This window comes from Daphnia pulex, chromosome 2 (assembly GCF_021134715.1).
Source record: "Daphnia pulex isolate KAP4 chromosome 2, ASM2113471v1".
In the NCBI taxonomy this organism is placed as follows: domain Eukaryota; kingdom Metazoa; phylum Arthropoda; class Branchiopoda; order Diplostraca; family Daphniidae; genus Daphnia; species Daphnia pulex.
Genome location: NC_060018.1, coordinates 9,294,266 through 9,315,204, shown reverse-complemented (window position 1 = coordinate 9,315,204; position 20,939 = coordinate 9,294,266). Strand labels below are relative to the sequence as shown.

General features: G+C 37.6%; 1 protein-coding gene across 1 annotated transcript; it reads left to right on the top strand.

Annotated features, from left to right (window-relative positions):
* The first annotated feature begins 6,627 nt into the window (after positions 1–6,627).
* On the top strand, positions 6,628–8,235 carry LOC124209676. Its single transcript, XM_046607777.1, has 2 exons — positions 6,628–6,827; positions 6,950–8,235. The coding sequence occupies exon 2, from the start codon at positions 7,410–7,412 to the stop codon at positions 8,094–8,096; it is 687 nt and encodes a 228-aa protein (XP_046463733.1). The 5' UTR covers positions 6,628–6,827; positions 6,950–7,409; the 3' UTR covers positions 8,097–8,235.
* Positions 8,236–20,939: the final 12,704 nt, after the last annotated feature.

The following is a 20,939-nucleotide window of genomic DNA, read 5'->3' as shown; positions in this document are numbered from 1 at the left end:
GATTCAAACAGTTGGCAAAACGCCTCATTGGCGTCCGGATGAGCATTCAAAATTTACCGACGGAATTGTTCCGTTGCTGCTGTTGCTGTGTCTCCTGCTGCTGATTACCGTTCTCATCCGGCGGAAGCGACAGAACACAACCGACATTCTGTCTACCACTCTGCACCATAACATCCAGTTGACTGGTGGATTTTTAATGTGTCAATCCCGGATGGTGAATGATACCGTACCAAAATTCCAAGAGAAGAAGAAAAAAAATCCAATCGATCCGTCCGGATGTCCGGCGGAAGAACCACTGCAACGGAGACCAACAAGAAAAAAAACAACCCAAACAAACCCTCTAACTTAATAGACACTTGACACCACCACAGAGATTATTTAGAAGGCACTCGATGCTACAACACGAGACCACTGTGATGGTAGTAACATTTTCGCGTCATGCGAAATCCGAAAATTATTTTGCGCGGGAGACACAAACACAAGAAAATTGAGACAAATTGTGACAAATGAGATTTGTCACACAGTGACAAATCAAATCAATCAAATCAGCAATCTTTGAAAAAAACAAAAAACAAAAAAAGAACAGTCACACTAGGTGAGTTGCAGTCTCGACGCCGATGCGGAGTGAACTAAACACACTGCCCACTTCCTCGTCAACCTAACCAGGGTAAAGGCGGAACTTAAACCGCTCAAAAAGCGGGACTCCTTAGCGCGCTCTCTCTCTCTTTGTTGCTTTGCTCGGAGCTTTGAAAAATGTTTCATCAAAATACTACATTACGCGCCAACTCAAAATTTTTTCAAAAACAGAAACAAATCAACTACTTTCCCATTGCAACACGTGAACGGGCTGAATAATAATTATGAAATGGCACACACGTCAAGACCACGCATCCGTGGTCATCATAGCAACTATCATCGTCAGGTGGAAGAAGGAAGAGGGGGAGGGGGATCTCTGCTTATGTGCGACTGCACCTGAGCGTGATTTTATGAGTGTCGTGTTGGTGGTGAGTTGTACCATCTCCATCAATATTCGCCGTTTGTTGCTGTGACTGACCGACGCCTAGTAGGTATAGGAAATGCAACACACACACAGTTTTTTGTTTTGTTTGTAACTCTTTTTCGTGATGCCGTGCGTGACCATTGCTCTCCGTAGAGGGAACTCTTCAATAGATTTGGCTAAGATTTGACAAATGCTATTGTAATCGTTGTTATCCAAACTTGCTGAAATATTCTTCAATTTGTTATCTATGGTGAATCCATAACAATTTGGAAGTTTGAATTTTGTCATATTCAGAGTTTGGTGTTGAAATCTTGTTCTCTCTGATACAGGCCACAATTCTTTGAGGACTTGTTCTTCCTCATTGATTTCATCAACTGTTTCATCTAAAACAATTTTATATGAGCATAAAAAAAAATTTGTTTAATGTATCTATCAAATTGAAGAATACCCGATAAACTTGAAGTGAAAATGGATAGCTGGTTGTCTGTTTATAAGTCTAGAGAGGTAGATGGACACTCATCTTCATGTGGTAGGCCTCCATATTTACTAGAACGAAGAGAACTTGGTTCAGTTCTCACACGTGCTGAATGTCAAAAGAAGTTGAGGTGGAAAAGTTAAACTATCTGAGCTGTAATAGATCAATTAAAAAGAAATATCACTTGAGTAGCTATTATCACGTTCCACTGAGAAAGTTGTTTTGGAACCAGTGCTACACGCATGGGTATTATAATGTGATCCACTGTTGTTGAGACGGACAGAACCTTGTTTAGTGGTAACTGCTGCACGTTGAAAATATTTGATAGGTTAGGAACTAAATACATGGAAATGTTTGAAAAAATCAATTGAAGCTGGAATATCAATTGAAACAGAAATACCTATTTCGTGGTTAAACTCAAGTAGCGGCTTTGAAAAAGCAATCTGCGAACTAGGATTAGGTGCTTTAACATCAGTTGTAATTCACAATGGTCTTTAAGTGGTTCTTCGTAATTATACAAAACAAATGTTTCTGCCTTATGTACACTTTCGATCAAAAAGTGATAACCACGTGAGGCAAAAATGTCTTCCCACGAGTCATATTTGTATACCATTTATACCATCACCAGGTCTTGATTTTTTGTGTCACTCGATGGTGAATTTTCGATAAATAATTCGTACGGATAATTAGCATTTTCATGTATTAATTCTACAAAAATGCACTTTCTATAATTTTTCCTACAGTAAATGAACGACGTGACGCCATTTTAAATTGATATAATAATGGACACATAAATATATAGAATTGATATATAATAAAGACCTCCGCTGTGCACATTTCCAAAATTATTACAGAATTCTCCCCCTGCCCATGTCAGTACAGACCAGCCTACTTCGTCCAGTCAATTTCGTTAATATTATTTTTCTTAAATGACCAGCATTTTAGAAAAAATGAAAATGTATAACATTGAATTCGAGCCATTTTACAGCTGCACATTTAGCAACTGTGTTTTTGTTTCAAACAATGTTACAAAGTTGTTGAATCACTTTAGCATAGACTGCATAGTGCATCGAAATGACCCTAACTTCTCAAGTGTATGCTTACACAGCTCCAAGTGTCCCAACAAAAAACAAATATTTTACTTCACACAGTGGTTTATATAGACATCTCAAAACATACCATAAACTGTTTTTAGTGGTTGTGAAGCTGCTGTACCTCCTGCTGTAGAAAATAAACAAGTGACGTTTGAAGATGATGTTCAGCAAAACAATGCTTTTGAAAACACCAATGTTATTGATGATATTACATTTCTCTGTTACTCAAATTAAATCATAGTTAATTTCAAACATTTACAATAGATTGCACGGTACAATTGCCAGTAGTTCCAAATCCACACCAAACTCCCAAAAATGTAGAAGAAAAGGGGGCTGAGTTCATATTGAAATGCTGTCGGAACAAAAACTAAATCATGTAAATGTTGGATATTTTATGGATGTGACAAAATACCTTGTCAACTCCTGCATGCACAACCAAATGATTTCTGTAATTTCTACTCTGAAACAAAGTGGAATTGATACAACTTGTTTGTCCTATCTGGGGTTGACCCTTTGGTCCATCTCATTCTCCCGTCTCATCTTATTCTCAAAACAAATTTTGCACGAGTAACTTTGGTAAACATTTTGTATTACATTGCAATACTTGAGAAATAATTAACACATTTTTTTTATCTAAGGTATGATTATGCCACAGACAATTAATCTACCACTTGGCCAAGAAGACTTTGGTCGGCATAGATATGGCAAAAATCAACACTACAAATGCAAAAACTACGTTTAAATCCCTATCTTGAAACAGTTAGAGGTTTAACTTAACTTTCCAGATGTTTTTGCGGCAGTTTCTCGTGCGAAGGATTGTCGACGTAACATATTTTCACATTTCGAGAGTGGATCTTTGTTTAAAAGTAACCCCTTTTATTCCAAAAATTCGGTACATGAATCGGTGATGAAGCTGGAATCACTAGTGACAAAAGGGAATCAATCCAAAAAGAACAAGCTTGTTTTTGTGTATTGTTTGATTGGAAATTTAGAACAAAAACATCGATCCTCACTCAAGTCGATTTTTCTTTTAAGTATTTTCAACAACACAATCATGACACGTTTTGGATTGAATTTATTTGGAAAATTTATTGTGTTATTGCGTCCACTTATAGAAGATTTTTAAAAAACTTGAGAATATGGTTTCGATGTCTCTTTTTAAGGAACCCACTGTTGTTAGAGGAACTGTTTCGGCAATCATTGCTGACAACCTTCCTAGTCATTAAATAGGAGGATTCAAAGTAGGATTTTCAAAAGGATTTAGAAAATGTCGATTTTGTATGGCAACCGACGAAGACATTCAAACAAAGTTTTTCGATTGTGTATTCTTGTCACGTTCAAAAGAACAACATAATTTGCATTGCGCTTCTTTGGAAACTGATAAGTTAATGGAACATTTTCAAAAGGGTTTATGGCATAAATAGTAACTCCATTTTTAACAAACTACAGTTTTTTCATGTTATTGGGCGTCTGGTGCCAGATGTTATGCACAGTGTTTGGAACGTCACCGACTGACTTACGTTAATTTTGACTTAAGTCATGACTTAAGTCAAAACGTATACGTTGACTTTGACTGAAAATAAATTTTATATGTGATTTTTACGTTGACGTTTGGCGTACCAAAAAATGTATCGTCTTCAAAAAAGTCAAAATAAAACTTCATCTAGCGATGCTGTCGAACAAGGCCGTGGATCGGTGAAAGATAACTTTTTTCCTCTTAAATTTTCGTAAAAGGGGAAAACTACTGATACCAATGGCGTATTCTACAGAAACAGATTCGTGGACTGATTCTGGTGTCTTTAGTTTTTTTTTTTTTTTTAAATAATAAAGAAAAATAATTTTAATTATAAATAAATGACTTATTTTGTGACTTAAGTCATGACGTCGACTTTTACATTTTCGTCTTTGACGTAAACTTTTTTTTACTTTTAACGTTAGCTTTAAATTTGACGTATGACGTGCAAATTTTTCGTACGTCACTGAAAACTGCGTGACGTTCCGAACACTGGTAATGCATGATATATTAGAGGGAATTTTACCACTCGTTTTAGTGAAACTAATACTTTACTGTTTAAGGAAAAAATATTTCACTTTGGTGCAGTTGAATGACCTCATTACAAAATTTAAATATGGACATAGAGAAATTATTAATAAACCTTGTGATATTTCATTGAGTTCATTGAATGCCGGTAAAATAGATCAGTCTGCATCACAGTTATGGTTATTGGCAATTAATTTTCCATTGATTGTAGGACACCACGTACCCACTCACGACGAAGCCTGGCATTGTTTTACCGTGCTACTGGAGTTAACTAGAATTATTTTCCTTGATTCAATTTCAGATTTACGAATTGTAATGCTTGAGCAATTTAATTTTTGATCAGTTACAAAGAAAATTTTTTCCAATCTTACCAAAGAAAACACAAAAACTTTCGGAAAGAAGTTATTTTATTATTATTCCAAAAATGATTCACCTTGTCCACTACCCCCGTTGCATTCGTTCATTGGGTCCATTAAAATACTTTTAGTGCATGGGTTTCGAGGCAAAGCATAGCTATTTCAAATCTTTACAGCGACAAATTCAGAATTTTATAAACCCTCCCAAAACTCTAGCGACTAGGCATCAGCAGCGGCAGTGCAATGAATTCATGGCTGCTGGGCATTGTTTTCTCAATGTCAAAATAACAAAATCTTCGTTCTCGATTGGTTTACTTTCAAATCATGCGTGTTGTGGACACATTGCTGAGCTATTAAAACTTGATACCATGTAAAATGTTATGATTCAAATGCCTAAATGGATTCACATTGGACCAAACAAATTCACAAATAATATATTTTTTTAATACGCATTAGGAAAAAATGGAAATGTACAATTTGTGACAAAATCTATTAATCAACTGGAGCCTTGGCTTTACATAACAAAACAGTCCACAGTGAAAATGGTAAATTAAATTTTGTTTTCCTTAAAACCAAACTAATAATGATTTCATTTCGTTTTAGGAATCGTTATTAAATGTGACTTGTGCCACAAAATTTTTCGAAGAAAGTATTACTTGAAAATACACAAGCAATGTTTCCATGGCAGTAAACTCATTATTATTTATTTCCCTTGTAATACTTCAGATTATTGATTTTTATACTTAGATAACTCAGTAAAATGTGAAACGTGCGACGAAGTATTTCCGTCACTGAAAAACTTGAATGAACATAAAAGGAATGTGCAAAAAACTGGTAAATTTTAAAAAATTGAATCGTAATAATCAAGCTTAAAGCGTTTTTTTTTAAATAGGAAAGACAGTGCAATACGACTTGTGCAACAAAAGCTATACAACAAAGAAAAATTTGGTAGTCCATAAAAAAACTATACACAGCACTGGTAACTTTTATAATTTTTTTTGTAATGATCAAACTTAAAACGGTTGTTTTTTATACTTAGAAAACTCAGTAACATGTGACTTGTGCAACAAAAACTTTAAATCAAAGAGAAGCTTGTATCACCATACAAGAAATGTGCACAGCACAGGTAAATCTTATAATTTTTTTTCTTAATGATCAAACTTTAAACGGTGGTTTTTTATACTTAGAAAACTCAGTAACATGTGACTTGTGCAACAAAAACTTTAAAACAAAGAAATACTTGGTTAACCATAAAAGAAATGTAATCCAACGCTGAAAGTCTGCAACATCCTGATGAGTCAGCTGTCAGCTCTGTCTTCTGAAATCTGAAGTCTGAACAGCCTTGGCCTTAAAATTTTCTAATTTCATCCCTCAAAGTAAATCATTTTCTACCGCTAGATGGGATCTTAAGTATCTTATCTTTAAGGGCAAAAGTTACCAGAATTTTCAGACCCTAAAGTTAATAATACTTGATTTTAACTGAATTTTACATAAGATAAAAGATACCAAAAAGATACCAAAAATATCTTATCTTAACTTATCTTAATTTATCATTTACAAAAGATAGGAGCCACTTATTGACAACGTTTGTTGTCAACGAGTTCTGCCTCCGCGACTCCACCTCTAGCAGACTAGTCTCTAGCAGACTAGTTTCTAGCAGACTAGTCTCTAGCAGACTAGTCTCTAGCTGACTAGTAGACTGAGACTCTCTCTCTCGTCACCTTTTACTGTAATGATGTGGTTTGGGCAAGACGCCATAATCGCCGAGTAGAACTAGGGAAGAAAAAAGAGAGGAGAAGGGGGCATCAATGTTAAATTGGGAAGCGGATTGGACCCGAGTTCGCAACAACACGCGATTATTGTAAGTATTCTTTGATTGTCGTCTTTGATTATTTTTTAAAATTTTGTAAGCTGGGAAAATTCATTCCCGGCTTGACTGTCGATAATAGTTAACCCATTTCTTTCGTTGTTATTAAATTTAAGGTGACATGCAAATCCGTGCTGGATCTGTCAGATTTGAAGGCCGGCGTCATCAACCGTCCCAAGGAAGGCCGGAATGCACTGCTGTGCTTCGTCGAGCGCCGGTTCAAAACTCTTCACACGTTCAGTCAAGTGGACGCCGATGGTGCCCAGCTTCGACTTCGTATGAATCTGTCCATCGCCGACCACGGAACCAGCGCTTCTCCTCTGCCTTGCGACTACGATACGACCAGCCCCAGTTCCGTCCTCCAGGCCAGCTGAATGAAGCCGCAACCGGTCGAAGGCTGTTTTACTGATTTCGTTTTGTTTTTACCCCCGTCGGAACGGGGACGTTCCCGTGATAGATTTGGATAACGGCCAGGCCGAAGACTCTAAGAATAATAATAATAAGAAGAACAACACCACCAACAGGAGCAGCAGTGTCCACATTCACATAGCGGCCGGTGGATGGGCGGAAGAGGAGATGAGTCAGCCGCGCGACGTGGCCCTGGTTCTCAAATCGGCCCAACCTGTCGTTTGGATTGTCTCTTCCACCTCTGTCCTGACGAGCTCGCTCATGATCCTGGCAGAGCACCAGGCGGAGATTATCGGACTTTCAGCCCGGCAACAGGCCGACGTGCGCAGCAACCGGAATCTACCGTCAGAGTTTGATCTTTTGATCTTGTCGGTGACGGCCGATCCCAATCCGCCCGTCTCCTATGTCAAAGTGCCGCCGGCCCCCAACAGCATCGAGATAGTCATCGGAGAGAAGCAGCAGCAGCAGCAACTCCGCCTTCTATCGTCGAGTAAGATAGACTGTGGGGTCCATTTGAGAGTTGTCGCTTGCCTCATTCATCCTCCGTTCTTCCTCCCTGGTAGCACGCCTCTATCTATAGGATGTACGTCGCCCATCTTTTGCAGCCGAGTGAGATGTCTTAACCCGACGTCCATAGGATTGCCTATGTCTATACTAATGTCGCGCTGTAAGACATCTAAATGGGTACGGCTTACAGCCGTCTTCAAAAGACTTAAATTTAAGCAAAAAGAAAAAAAAGAAACGTTTCTCGATGGGCGCGAAACCACGTTCTTTGGAGTGGTACTCCAGTGCTCTACCCACTACACCACTCTATATTACTTTTTAACTGTGTTTTGTTCAACGGCTTTAAATTAATACTAGCAGTTAAAATTATGAAAATGTAAAGTCCTTGTCTTCCTAAGCTATCCTGTGGACAGATAATTTGGACATCTCACAGACGTCATGTTACGTCTGTCTGTTAAGCGTCTAATTTCTAGACACAAATGGATGTCCGTGATCGCATGAGAAACGTAGATCTATAGGACATCTATACGAAGATAGCATAAGGCCGTAGTAAATTGAGTATCTATGTGATATCCAATTTAGGTTGCAGATAGATCAGATTTGATTTAGACATTAAGACATCTATATGATAGACGATGGATGTAAGTGTGCTACCAGGGCTCCTTCGTCTTTCGACTCCCTTCCACCACCACCACCACCCCTATCCGCTCAATTAACAGGAAAACAGCTGTGTCTCGTCCATCACGGAGGCTTACAAGTCGGAGCTAATTAGAACGCCTCCTTTTTTTTGTTTTTCTCTTCGTGCGTGAGCGCTGGGGGCGCAAACAGTCATGGGAGGGGGGAGGGAGGGAGAGAGAATGTTTCCGAGTGACTCACAAACTAAATGAATTTTTTTTTGTCGTCCTATAATTATTAATCGTATTTTTTTTCCTTGGGTATCCGCCCTCGTCGTTTTCCTTTTGCTCCCCCCTCCATCTCGGTCGACACTTATTGAAAATGCGGACAAACCACCGCCACAACAAGTAAAGAGCCTCAGCGGAGCTGCCAGCCACAGTTCACCTTCTATGGAGTTGGGCGTCCGCAGTTTGGAGCGCAGGGGTGGAGGCGGTGGCTACGGCCAGCAGCACACGCCCAATCGAGGTATGATGATGAGCAATTCACGGCCGGCAGTGAGTGAACACCCAACTGCCAAGGTGTTCTTGTTTAATAAAGATTATTTATTGAAATAGGGGTGTTAGGAAAGTCTGGTCAAATTATTAATTCCAAATTCCGTCCCAAATTCTCTGATGTCCAAGCCTCTGAATGGGATCATTATTGTTGAGGAATTAATGGGAAAGATATGGTGGGATTCTGAAATTATTAAATATTTATTAAATAAAATACCTCCCACCATAATGCCGTTGGCTTTCTTTCAAGAAAAATGATACACATCAATAAGTGGTTAAATGATTATAAGGAGTTTGCGAGGGAGAATTTCAGTTGGATTAACTTTTAATTCACTACGTGTGTGTGAAGATTTGGCTTCAATAATGAAAAGGGAAGAGACTTTTTCATCAGAAGGTCATTTGGACCAGCGGGATATTGACAGCAGTGACAATTTATATCTATGTCCAGATTTGGTAGGCAGTGGTCCTGTAATGAATAAGGTAAACTCAGTTTTATCATTGATTAGCACAACTGTCCAGCGATTTTCTTTACCTGTTATGCTCGTTTGTGTAAAGATTTTCACGTTGAGATCACGTGACATACTTACGTTGAGCTCATACAATTTGTATTTATCACCTTTCATAAAAAACCAAGGGTGAATGTACTAGTACGTTCGACATTGCATAGTAACAAATAGGCAGCCTTCTTTGAAACAAGCAAGGGTGAATGCACTCGTACATTTCACCTGTTTTAGTAATAAGTGGTAAGGGATGTTTCGTAGTTCGTAGAAACATAACATGTAGTAAGGCATGTATCGTCTTCTTTCGAGGAATCAGCAAGAGCGAAAGCACTTGGTCTTTCGACCTTGCTTTTCACCCACATAAATAGGCGATGCAGTGTCTCTTACGGCGTCACTCTATTACTGTGTGCCCTCGAATGTAGAAGTTTCAAATACATTCGTGTTACATCAGAATTCTCCAATCCAGTGTAACAAATGATGGAGATGCAGCATCACTAATAAGAAAAGGAAAGGAAGTTCATCATATAGCATTATTCATATTCAGAGGCGAAGTTCGTTTTTTGGCTCTACCACAAGCGGTTTACCCGTACAAAAAAAGCTCCCCGCTACTTGAGAGCTACTTAAGAATACCAATTTCAGCTAATTTAGCTTAAATGGGTTAAGGAGCGGAAATGGTATGCTGAAATCAGAAGAGTTAAGTAAAAGGTTCAGTGAGATAAAAAAATGCTTAACTTGTTCTTGCTGACATAAGTTCTTATAAAAATTTATATTCCTTTCAATAGTTATTTTAGTTTTTATTAATATTACCTTATATGGTAAATCTAGCTGCTTTTTGCTTTAGTTCATTTTGCTAATTTAAGAGAGCTGGAGCTTAATGTTTTGATTATTTCTTATTCGTCATGTCTAAGAACGAATTCGTGGATCGTTTTTCAAGTTTTAAAATGTCAAATAAAAGAAATGCGAGAAAGAAGCAGAAGAAGATATGGCCAAGTCTTCCCACAATTGAAACGCATAAATCAGGATTTACAAAATGAATCAACAACGGTTAAAATTATTGCAGAAATTTCATATTACGTATTTGTTCACATAAACTATTAGGAATGAAGTGACTATTGATCCAAATGAAATAACTGGAAATCCAGTTGAAGGAAACCATCAACATGCAAGTGTTGAAAGTATACCAAATATTTTGATTTACTCTCATCAACCTCATCAAATTGTTCGTTGGAGTCTGATGTGGCTGAAGAGGTAAGCTTTATCACTTGACAATACAGTTTAAAATGAAGTTATATAATGAAATAAAAAATAATTAACAAAGTATTATACATTTAAAAAACAGATGTCAGAGGATTATTCAGTTAGTGAAATTCATCATTCGATTTTTCTTCCTATTTTATGTATCTCAAATTATTTGAGTATGAAAAAAGTTGCCTTAAGGGATTATATGCACACACATCGAATTGCATCAAATTGTCCTTACAAATAGCTGACAAGCGTTCATAACCTTTTTGCAGAAATATGAACATGCGAACAAGGCCGCAACCAAAAAATTTGGGTTTGTAACCAAGACCAATATTACCAACTGTTATTGACTTCAATTCTAAAGAAAAAATAAACACCGGTCGCTGTGCAGCCCTGTGGTCACCGTTATAGTTCGGATAACAAGAAAAACTGTTATTTCCTTCCAATTAGGAAACAAATAGATTATTATATTCGCTATCGTTGTATAGCCCATGAGAAGAGGGATGAAGATCCGAATTTCAGGGGAGACGTAAACACAGGAAAAATGTTACTGAGGAATGATGGGTCAATCAATTATTTTACAATTACTTTCCAGCTGAACTTAGACGGAGCCAGCTGCTTTAAGGTATTTTGGTTTTCATTCACGTAATTTCTTGTATGGTTTAAAGAAATACTTATCCATATTTTACGTTATCAAATTTGGATTTTGGCCTTTTTTAACAGTTATTGACGAAGCCAGCTATAAAAAAAGACGTGGTTTCGTCATTCTTATTGACCTTTCGTTTGTAATAAAAAGTCAGCGAGCAAAAGGCTAATGGATCCCATTGTCGAAGAACTTCGGGTCTTGCAAGAAAAAGGGATTGTTGTTTATGGAATAACCTATAAAGTCAAGGTCCTTATTGACACGACAAACACAGTTGCTAGATCCAGCCCTCGGAATGTAGTGCAATTCAATTGTGTTTCTAGATTTAACACTGAGTCCACCACTCAATCAGGCCAAAATTGGGGGTTTTAGGGGTTTACAATTTTCGGAAAAGGGTGACGAAGGCATCGTAGCCAGTCCCCGTATAAACCATTTTGTGTAGAATTTTACGAAAAACCCAATGGTGAAATCCGCAATGTTCTAGCTAGCATAGATTTTAAGTTATTTTATAAAAACTAAGGGACCCCCCAAAAAATTGTAGTGTTTTTTTCTGATTTTTGACATCAGTTTTCGGGCGAACCAGACCTTTAAAAAAAATCTAATTTTTCAGAATAAAAGATTTTGCCCATCCTCCAGAGACATCTCGCCCCGCATCGCTGAGCACGTATTGGTCGGTGATTCTACGATAGATGGTTACGATGCGATTGGCCCATCCGTCCCATCCCATCCATCCGCAGTTAGCAAGATTAGAATGCTCCAATGTGTGCACCCGTTGCTCGCAGAGTGAGCAAACTGGACCGTTGTTGGTGACGTAAGGCGATACGCGCACCGCGCTGGAAGAGGAAAACACTTCGGCGATTCCAAGACTTGCTGACACTTGCCTACAAACATACAGGGAAAAAACGAACTTTGCATTATTATTTAAAATCAATCTAAATTTCGTCAAAGCCAAGGGACGTGATAATTTCGTCAGCTGGAAGAATTGCAATAGAAAGAGCAGCACTATTAGGCGCCAGGCCGTTTTCTCTCTTCCATTCTTCACGACTGTTTTGGCGGAAGCTTGTACTTTTGCGATGGCTTTTCTCAACTTGGCGGGTGGATCGCGCACTACATAGTTGCTTGGGACGGCTTTGTTGGTGTTTCTTGGCACTGCAAAGTAAAAAATAGAATTAGTTATGTGTAATTAAAGGTCCGTTTCAACCGGTTCGTTTGGACCGTTTTACGGCTTGTACTTTGGTTAGAAATCGGTTCGAATGACCATTAGAAATAATGAAAAGGATTTTACATATTTTTCTCCGTCTATATATGTCTATCAATTTTTAGATTGGAAATTTAAAGCTATAAAGATTGATTGCTCTTTTTTCTACATCGTGAAAGTTTAACTTATTGTTTTCATAAAATCAAAATTTCGAGACAAGTCACAGTTTCCCATTTTTAAAACTCGTTTTCATAAAACTAAAATGCAAAGAAAACAATAACATTGCATTTTTAAAACTTTACTAAACTATACAACTGCAAATTAAACTATATTGCACCGTGTAAACAAATAATCTAAAACAATCAAACCTGTTCGTAATGATATAGGGAGACCAGACGAAGGCAATTGAGTTTTTCCCACCCAACAACACATAGACTGTGAGTGAGCATTTCTTTAAATGATTTCTTTTCCCAAGTTGCACATTTTCTCACATTCACACATATGCCATTAATTTTAAAATATAAATTATACTCGAACAAGAAATTACAAGTTAAATTTACTCTTGTGGATGCATGATGGATTTATGCTGGTCTGCTTCAAATGTTGAGTAGAAAAAAATTACACAACGTGTAATGGACACAATTACTTCTTCATGGCATAAAAAATATTTTTTCCTTGCAAATGTCGATGAAATTGTCAATTTTCCACTTAAAGAAAGCGGACGTTTTGCTCCCGTTTCAGATAATTGGGTGCAGTGCCCCTTCCACTAGAGTGGAATTACTAGTACTCCTAGACTTCATAGTACTAAAGTGGAGATGATCTGCTCGATAAAACAGTTGTGGAGATTGGAGAAACGGAGCGTTTTCAGTGAGAAGGTCGGGTGATGAAATTGGTTCACCCATGAAATTGTTTAATGTTATCTAGTGTTAGAGTAAGAAAGTCATTCTTCTTTATATTGTTCACACACGACATAGAATAGTTACATAAACAGAACACTTCATTAAATATTTACGTGTAGATCATTCTTCTTGATTCTCGGGTTGCACTCCGTCTTCCCTCTGGATACACGTCCGCCTTACATCCTCGTCTCAATCTAACTACTCCTTCTCCTCTTCACTCTCCTCTTCACTCTCCTCCAGTCTTCTCGGTGTCTTCCTCTGTACGATTGAGTTGCGTAGCCTTATTCGTAGAATCCGGATGTCTTTGGGTGTCCTCTAATCGTACTTTCTTCCCGGCGCGTAACACTAGTTCATGACACATCACAATTACAGTTATAGTAAGAAAAACTATACACTCCTGGCCAACGTATGATGTGAATTGAATCATTTAGTAATCAATATATGGAGAGAATAACCTGGATCCTTCATTTTACACTCGAAAGGGAAATGAATGGAAATGGATATCCATTTTGATTGTGAAACCCAATCACCAAAGGGGAAACAAACAAGTGGCAAGTTAAATTTTCCTCTATATACCTCTCCCCTCCACCCTTTCTTTCACTCAATTTTCCTAGTAGAAGAAGGAGAAGAAAAAATGACAAGCGATACGTGAAAGATTGTCCTTCTCTTCTCTTCAATAATTCTAAAAGGACAATCACATCAGCGCAGAAGTGAAAAAATGGTTGATGGCATGGTTGGCAGGTGTTGTCACTACCCACAGTATCACGTGAAATCGTTGATTAATCTCTCATTTTCTTTTCTTATTCTCACCGAAATAGAGTGGCGAGAAGAATTTAAAGGAAGATCATCCGTGTTTTGGTTCAGATCAATTCATATAATCCGCTTTTGCCATGTATAAATTAATTTATTCTTGTTACCAATAATCCGGATAACCCAGATTTGGAGCTTAGATTACGAAAGTTTAAGACGACTTAATCTTGGCTACTCTTGGCAGCTATTTATAGGGAAAACGTTGTGGCAGGGCGACAGGATTACATAAACACGTATATGAACATTTTCGTCGTTTGTGAGTATATTTAAATTTCAAAATGAGGCAAGATATATGGGAAAATATAAGGAAAAGAGCGCGTCATTTTTGATTTTTTTATGGCCATAAAGTGCTGGTGACCCGACTCGTTTGTTATATGGACGGAATTAGGTTATTGGGTATCACGGAGGAGTGGGGCATCGATTACCACCAAGAGTGATGGGTCATCAATTTCCTAAATGAGTCGCTTGCACTAGACATTTTTTCCCCAGATGATACTAAAAAAAATGTATAAGCCAATAATAAGTGTCTATTATCTATTTCCCTTACACTTGTATGTATATAAAAACGCACTCTGCACAAAAAAGGTGAACTGATGTCTTTTGTCAACACATTCGTGAGGACAAAAAGAGGTGGGTGAGTTTTTTAGGGGTTTCACATACGCAATAACGTCCGTCTATCTCCATTTTTGGTGGCAAGTTATGGAGATTAACATGTATATGGAACTCGATGCACACCTATTATCTATTTGCAATCTATTTTGAATTATTCAAAATGCATACTCATTTAGCAGACGAGCGTCACCAAAAGCGTGGTCATGGCTTTATCTAGGCAGACGTTGAATAGAAAAAAAAAACATTTCTTTCTCAGCAAACTAGATTCTCTGCCATAATATCTCTGATTTCCCACCCAAATCTAGGCAGCCTTTTTACTCGTACGTAAATTTATTGTGTTGGTTGATTGTCCCACGATAAAAACATGATCTTGCCAAAGTTACACAGCATCAGTTCTTGAAGAACTTTGGGATAAACAGTTCAACAGTTCCTTCTTAGACATCTAGATTCTGTGCCAGATAATATCTCTGCTCCAATCCAGGCATCCTTTTTACTCGTACTCGACTGGATTGTGTCGGCTTACAATTCTACGAGAAGAATCCGTGGCCAAAGTTACACTCCATCAGTAATGTTCTTTCTGAACTATGGTTTCATTCATGGATAACTTTTTGTTGAAATCCATCGATAGTGAAGAAAAAGCTACTGAAAACGCAATAAATATTCAGGTTGACCTTGCAGGAAGAGATTTTTATCTCAGCATCTAGGCTGGTGGCAGTTTTTCAATCCAGTGAAAATTATCTACAGCGGTCTCATCATGCAATTTAGCATCCGACAAAGTTGAAACGCTGCTGGGAATTTTCTATGAACCCAGCATGAATGACTTGATATGCAGAATGGATGGAGTGGACGAAGTTAAGTGGACGCGTGCGATGTGTGAAGATTAAATTACGTAAATTAGGCATAAAAAGCCTAAATTAGATGGATGCTGTGACTGGAGAGGATAAAATATGTTGGCAACGATTCAGCATGCTTAAACAGTTGAACAAGTATATGAATTCCATGAAATCTCTGGTAAAATAAGAAGAGAGTCGAGAGTATTCAACTTCTGACCTTTTGTGATGCCTCTGAAGAAGCAACGGCAGCTACGGTGTATATGAACACCAATACTTACGTAGTGATGGCGAAGAAGAAACTCCTTGTAAAACAATCTCTATTCCCAAATCGTAAATTTACGCAGCTCTTCTTGGCGCTCAACTTTCTATGTATGTGCCAGAGGCTTTGAACATTCCTGAGCTCACCATATAGTTCTTGACTGATTCGAATACAAAACGGAACTCATTAAACGCCGTTTGTTTTTTTATAAAACTGGAGAAATCCAATGCCTAACATAATCAAGGGAATAGAATTTTGTTCCAGGAAAGATGAATACAGCGAATGTTGCTACATGTTCGTTTCTCATCGACGGGTCAAGTTCCTGAAACAGCCGAATGACATATGGCTACAGGACCTACCCTAGATGGTGGTTTCAGCTGAACGGGGCATGCTGCGCATGCTAAACATGTGACGAAATATCTTTTTAACCACGATTGGTCAACGGTGAAAATTGATTCATCAAAAATCTCTAATTGTCTCAAGAGGGAAGGTCTTTTCAAAGAACGGGTGCACCAGTCAGGGTTCCAACTTATAGATAGAGAATTACAAAACGGTAAGACTTGCTTATTTCTTGTTGGTTCACCTGTTACATCTATATAGATCTATCCCATTCGCTGTCGATGCCTGATTTATTATACTGTTTCCACCGTTTTGTTGAGAGTGTACGAAATCCTCGGAAGGTTTAAGGTACAATGGAACTAATTTTCTCGGTGCTGAAAAGGAAATGGTATCATTAGCAGGTCGTGAATTACAGACGGATAAGAAATTTCAAGAATATGTCCAGTCTTAGACCAATCTTTGGAACTTCCAGCGCGAAAGGCCTCACATTTTGGTTAATTCCATGAGTTATTGTAAAAATAAGTGAAACTGGCGTTGCATCTAGCTTTATAGATACCGAGAAAGCAGGCTTGACTTTTCGACTTACGAGATGCTGAGAACACAGTTTTAAAAAATCTGGAGTGAGCGAGGTTTCTCCCGGATCCCACTGCTTAGTTCGAGTGGTTAAAGTGGAGACGATTATATCCGAGAAATTCATCCGTTGGTGCTATTAGAAACAAACTCGGTCAGAGTTGCCTTTCTTGAAAACAAGAATGAAAGAGGAAGATATTCTGTCTAAGGAAAAGTTTAAATTGAAAAAGGAGATTGACCGCCGACGGAATTCGTACCAGTCGAGGTTGTTTGACGTCCCATTCGACAACTAAAACCAGAAGAGCATTTTTTTGGTGGGGTAGTGCACGTAATGAGCGATAATGTACACACCCAATTAATCTTTAGTTTTCATACTTTTCGTAGTAATCAGCTTTGCCGTGGAAAATAAGTGAATTTGTCAGTATTGCACCTTGGAAAAAGAAAAAATCCAATGTAAAAATGGTAATAAAACAATTTGGAAATGAAAGACAAACGAAACAAAAAACGTGTGTTTATGTGCTGTGTATTCATGCAGAGAATAGAGGAAAAGATCGATGAATCAGACGAAAATGTTTCAAAAGAGGTTTCGGATAAAGAAACAGTTTGCTCAGTTGTCAATAACGTGAAAAGTATCCTCAAACAATACTCTAGAAAAAGAAAAGAATAGCACTTGATGTATAAGAAACTAATATTGACTATAACATTCATGACAATTTTTAAAAAATCGTTGTTTTAGAAACTGTTGGTTACATCAATAGTTTTGAAACATTGGAAATTACTTTTCCGTTAGACGACTGGTGGCTGATGACATAGAATTTTACAATGAATTTTTCAGTGAATTTAGCGAAACTGAGAAAAACTTGAATCAACACAGTAATTGAAATTTAAAAATTTCATAGTATTTTATCGTGTTATCAAATGTGTCTTGATTTTTTGCCCTTGAAAAACAGTGGGGAATCTTCGACAGACAGAATTTTACGCAGGAAATGAGGCGATAGCGTCGTTTGCCAGTCTTTTAGTCTTTAATAGCTTAAATAACGGAATCATATCAATTGTAGTGACACGCTCGATAAACTCATTGTTAAAGACATGAATGATGATGTTAATACTACCGTATACAACACAGCTAATCTCCCAAAGCACAAAAGCTGCACCCTTCAGCTTAAAACACGTCAACACGAAACAAACAGTTACAAAATTAATTGCAGGTTTCTGTAAAGATTTGCCAGCCTGCATGAGAACACAACTACAGTCATCGAGCACCTTAAAAGACGCAAATCTATCGTGCAGGTGGCCTACAATGGATTATATCACTACTTCGCTGTCCAATACTGGACTGAACATTTCGGCGTTGTAGAAACTCAACCGAGGCAAACCAAAATGCTTCCTCCTCAAATGTCATTGACTAATCAGCAGCTAGTTAACCAGTTTTCCCCCAGTAACTCAAACGAATCCACGCTTTATTCAAATTCAGCAAACAGGCAACGGGAAACAAGACAATTTTATGTTATTTCAAATGCCGTACTTAGCAATAAATGAACACCTCAACAAAAATTTATTTCTATGCAGCTTTATTTGTTATCATACGATACATCCAAACCCTTGTTACGATACAATTTGTTCCATCACCTATCCTACAAATGTTGAAAGAATATTCCAACGTTCACACGGTATCCAACTCTGTGTCTTCAGTGCCCTCTCAGAAGTCTACGTAGTTAGAAGAAACGTTCCATTTTCCCTGCTGTAAATCGTCCACCAATGTCAGCGTCATTTCAAATTAGCGCCAGTGCAACGTGTCTTTGGAGGCGGGCGAGGAAAAAATGCTGGCAATGCCATCAACAAATGTATCCAAAACCGATTAATGGGGATTGAAATTTATGGAAAAGAAGGCAAGGAATGGATTGTTGTTGGAATTGAGGAAGGAATTTGTGCGAAAACTTTCTTGATTTGTTTATGCATCAAGCGCAAGAATTTTATGATGCGACTTTTCAGTTCCCATGTGGCAAGACCTTCAATAAGGCTCACAGAGTTGTTTAGTGTAGTGGCAACCAGTATTTCTCTAGACTCTGGTCTGAAATAATCCGCTATGGATGTCGTGGAAATTGTTGATTCCCCTTTCAACCTGTTTTCTCATATAATATTTTTTTTACATCGGTGTCATACCCGAAGCCTACTGTTTTTCAATTTGCTTTGATTCTCTGATTGAGATTTTGTAAGCTTGCCTACTGATATGACAATTATTTTTTAGAGATTTTTTATGAAGAACTAATTTTTTCTCAGTTAGATTGTATAATACTTTGTACTTCTATTTATAGTTTCATATCCTTGTATATTCTCTCTTAACAAGTATCTTCTTTGGATTCAATGTCAAAACACGCTTCAGAAATGTACCTGTTGCATATCAATCTCCTTCCAAACTCCTCTGTGCCTCTTCCCCCGGTAAACTTGCGGTTTCGGGGGATTGGTCGGCCACTGACTGACTATCTATCAATTTAGCTACCAACACTTTACAACGTCACACAACGTGCCCATACAAGGTGATCAGGACAATTCTCGTGTAATTTATTCAACCACATTTCATCACAAATTTGGTGTTTGAATTGGATACGTTCGCATTCCAAACAGTACCAATTGCTTTTATTGGTGGCATTTGTTCGCGAAAATCCAAAAATATTCTATTAGGTATCGACCAACATTTTTAACTGTGGCTTTTAAAAGCATGCTTCTTGGATTACCAACGTGTACCACATTTGCAGAAATTCCCAAACTGGAAAAGTAAAGTCCCTGCAGATACTTTCGAAGTGGAAATAGAGGGAAATTTATCGTCAATGTCTTCGGAGGACAAGCAAGAAGTCCACATTGATCTTTATCTTGTCGTCTTTGATCAAGCCGATGACGATAGAACTAATGACAATTCTGGACTCTTCAACAACAAGGAACCGATCGAAAAGTTTTAAAGGAAATTTCGTCTAATGTCCAATTGTGCGTTTTCTGCAATGTCATCTATGATTTAGAAAAGTACCAAGAGGTAGGTTACTACTCTTTTATTACATGATTAATGTCAATTCTGCGTGCAGAAGCTATTTTCTTGTTTATCAGAGGCATGCATCTTCTGAGCATATCAAGGATAAAACATTTTATTGAATTTGTGAAGGCAATTTATATTTATCCATATATCGAGTTCCGAAACCGAAAATCAGCATTGCATACACTTTAACCTAAAATGTATGTGGAGGCAAAGGCAAGACTTCCGGCTAAGCTTTCTCAAACAGAAAAATGTGTAACTAGGGTATGCTGGACATAATTTTAAAAATTCCAGCAAAATAACTCTAAGTTCTACTTTTTTGTGAAGAGCTCTCATTTAGACAACATAAATCCCAACCGTAGTAGAGAAGACGCCGTTCCCAATTTGGACAGCTCAAAATTTTTCCTTTTTCTCTAAAATCATGCATAAAAATTTGCTTCTTTATTTGCATATAAAGCTTTCCTACACCCCCTGGCACAAATCATTAATAAAGTAGGAAGCACGACCTTGGAAACAATGCTTACTCCTTTATGATTTTGTTCACTGGGTGTCCAGACGGTATCCGATTGAATTAGTTTTGGTCACTTGATCTCTGAAAACCAATGGCGTTGCTGAAAGTTAGGTCGAAAGTGAAACCATCTCCGGATCAAAACACTTATAAGCATTGCAAAACTGTTATATAGAGATCTTTGAACTAATTCTTTTGTTGGGAAGGACACGAGATAAATATGTGTCAACTATGACAAAGCATTGTATCTAGTTGGGTAAGATGGTAAGGGCACCACTTGATAAATGATGCATTTTGAGAACAAATGAGATTGAGAGTTCGAATCTTGGTAGGAGCAAGTAATTTACAATAAACAGATTACCAAAAATATTCACTGGAAGCAGAAATTATTGTTGCAGCAAGTTTAAGATTACAAAATTAAATAAAAAAGTACACAACAAAATTTTGATGCTATACTCATATTTCACTTTCCAATAGCCTTTCCATGTATTTCAAAATGAAATAGTACTTGTGCACATACCATTAAACAAAAATTTAATAGATGATAGTGTTTTAACTCATTATCCTTCCGCAGGAAACCTTTATTCTAA